The sequence below is a fragment of the Coffea eugenioides genome, chromosome 9, assembly GCF_003713205.1.
Source record: "Coffea eugenioides isolate CCC68of chromosome 9, Ceug_1.0, whole genome shotgun sequence".
Taxonomy (NCBI): Eukaryota; Viridiplantae; Streptophyta; class Magnoliopsida; order Gentianales; family Rubiaceae; genus Coffea; species Coffea eugenioides.
Window position 1 is genome coordinate 23,129,691 of NC_040043.1, and position 1,834 is coordinate 23,131,524.

A 1,834-nucleotide genomic window follows, 5' to 3' on the forward strand; every position below is an offset into this window, starting at 1 on the left:
GTTAGGTCGATCATATGAGCAATCGTTGTTTGTTGAGTCTCATGTTGATGCCAGACAGATTCTGTAAGCTCTCTTACCGACGTCCATGCTGGTGGCAACTGAAGACCAGTTGCATCCATGTTATTAGAGACTTTAGAGCATAACTCACTGATCACCACGGATTCCAAAGCTACGAAGTAACTCTTTCTATTTTGCATGATTCTTAGTTACTGAGAAAAAATCATTCCCTCCAGTTAACTCCGTCAAGCCTGTAGAGTTGTTTTGAAGTATATAGAAAGAACTTTTTTGGTTGTTGACCAACTACAAGCATGGGAGAAAGAAAGATGCATAAAGAAAGAAGTCAAGCTCGACAACAACAAGAGAAAGGTCAGTCACAGAACAAAAACTTTCTTTCGCATGTCTTGTCAGAGACGATTCGATTCACAATTCAACAAACGCTACCACTTTCTCTATCTTTAGAGACGAAATTTCCCAAGCTTACCTCTTTCTTTAATGAGGAATGGGGAACTAAGGAGGTGTCGCGCCATCAGTGAGCTCGAACACCACTCTACGCAATTTTCGTTTAACCCATTCGTTCACAGCTTCGATTGATGGATCAATGCCTTCAACTCGTAAACCTCGTTAGCTCCTAAACTCGCTTTTGTTCAATTATAAAAAAAATCACCACTTTAATGAAGATTTATAGCATCATTCAAGTAAATACAGATTAAGATTGTAGAAACATGAGCTTGTAATATAGCTACACCTAATTCCGGACCGGTTAATGCAAGAACTATAAATAAAGGACCAAGAGCCCCTATGAAATATACAAGGCTATTCATACATAGCATAGTCCAAGTGAACCCACTTAAAATCTTTACTGAACTATGACCGGCCATCATATTAGCAAATAAACGTATTCCTGAGCTTAATGCGCGAAAACAATGAGGGATTAGCTCAAGGAGTACTAAAAAAGGTGCTAACGGCAGTGGGACTCCTGCGGGTAAGAAAAAGCTTAAAAAATGAAGCCTATTTCTTTGAAATCCCACTATAGTAATGCCAATAAAAAGAGAAAATGAGAGACCCAAAGTAATGAGAAAATGACTTGTCACTGTGAAGCTATAAGGTATCATACCCTGGGGATTACGAAATAACAAAAAAGTCAAAGTGACCGAGATGCAAGGGAAAAACTTTTGTTTCACATTTCCGGAAACCCCGCCTATTTGTTCGTTTACCAGGTTCAGCACGAAAGAATAAAGAAGCTCCACCAAAGATTGCCAAGCATTTGGTACTGACTTTCCTCCTCCCTTTTTAGTAACAAAATGAACTAGAAGTAGGACCAAACTGAGAGTTAGCAGCATAAACAAAGAGGGATTTGTGAATGAGAAATACAAGTCCCTAATATTCATAGGAATCAATGGGACAATGGAAAATTGATCAAGCGGGCTAAGCAATTCTATCATATCTTCAGAATAGATTAGTTCCGCTTCTTGCTCAAAAAATGAAGAAAGACTTGTCAGAAATCGCCGGTTGGGTTGGTTCAACCAAGAAAAGATTGGAGTCTTTGGGCATTGCTTGGGTCGAGTTAAGTAAAGACTGACTACCTAGCAAGGGCTGCGCGTTAGCGCATTCAATTCCATGATCAAGCAATACGAATTTCTTTTCATATTCTTTTCTTTCATTTTAAATTGAAGCAATTTCTATCAATTTTCTCCTTGATCGAACATGTAACAGAGGTGAACCAGGTTCGAGTCAGGCTATACTATACTCTATTTCACGATGGACAGAATGAGGGGGACTATTGATCCAAAGATGTTGGAATGCACAGGATTTAACCTCTGGTTGTAAATGTCAA

The 1,834-nt window shown here is 38.9% G+C and overlaps 1 protein-coding gene across 1 annotated transcript; it reads right to left on the minus strand.

Moving 5' to 3' along the window:
- Nucleotides 1-668: 668 nt before the first annotated feature.
- LOC113782740 (ATP synthase subunit a) lies at nucleotides 669-1,445 on the minus strand. Its single transcript, XM_027328644.1, has one exon. It carries the CDS (start codon nucleotides 1,440-1,442, stop codon nucleotides 669-671), a length of 774 nt encoding a protein of 257 aa, XP_027184445.1. The 5' UTR covers nucleotides 1,443-1,445.
- Nucleotides 1,446-1,834: the final 389 nt, after the last annotated feature.

Coding starts and splice junctions, on each gene's coding strand:
- LOC113782740 (XM_027328644.1), bottom strand. CDS start 1,442: ATGATAGAATTGCTTAGCCCGCTTGATCAATTTTCCATTGTCCCATTG.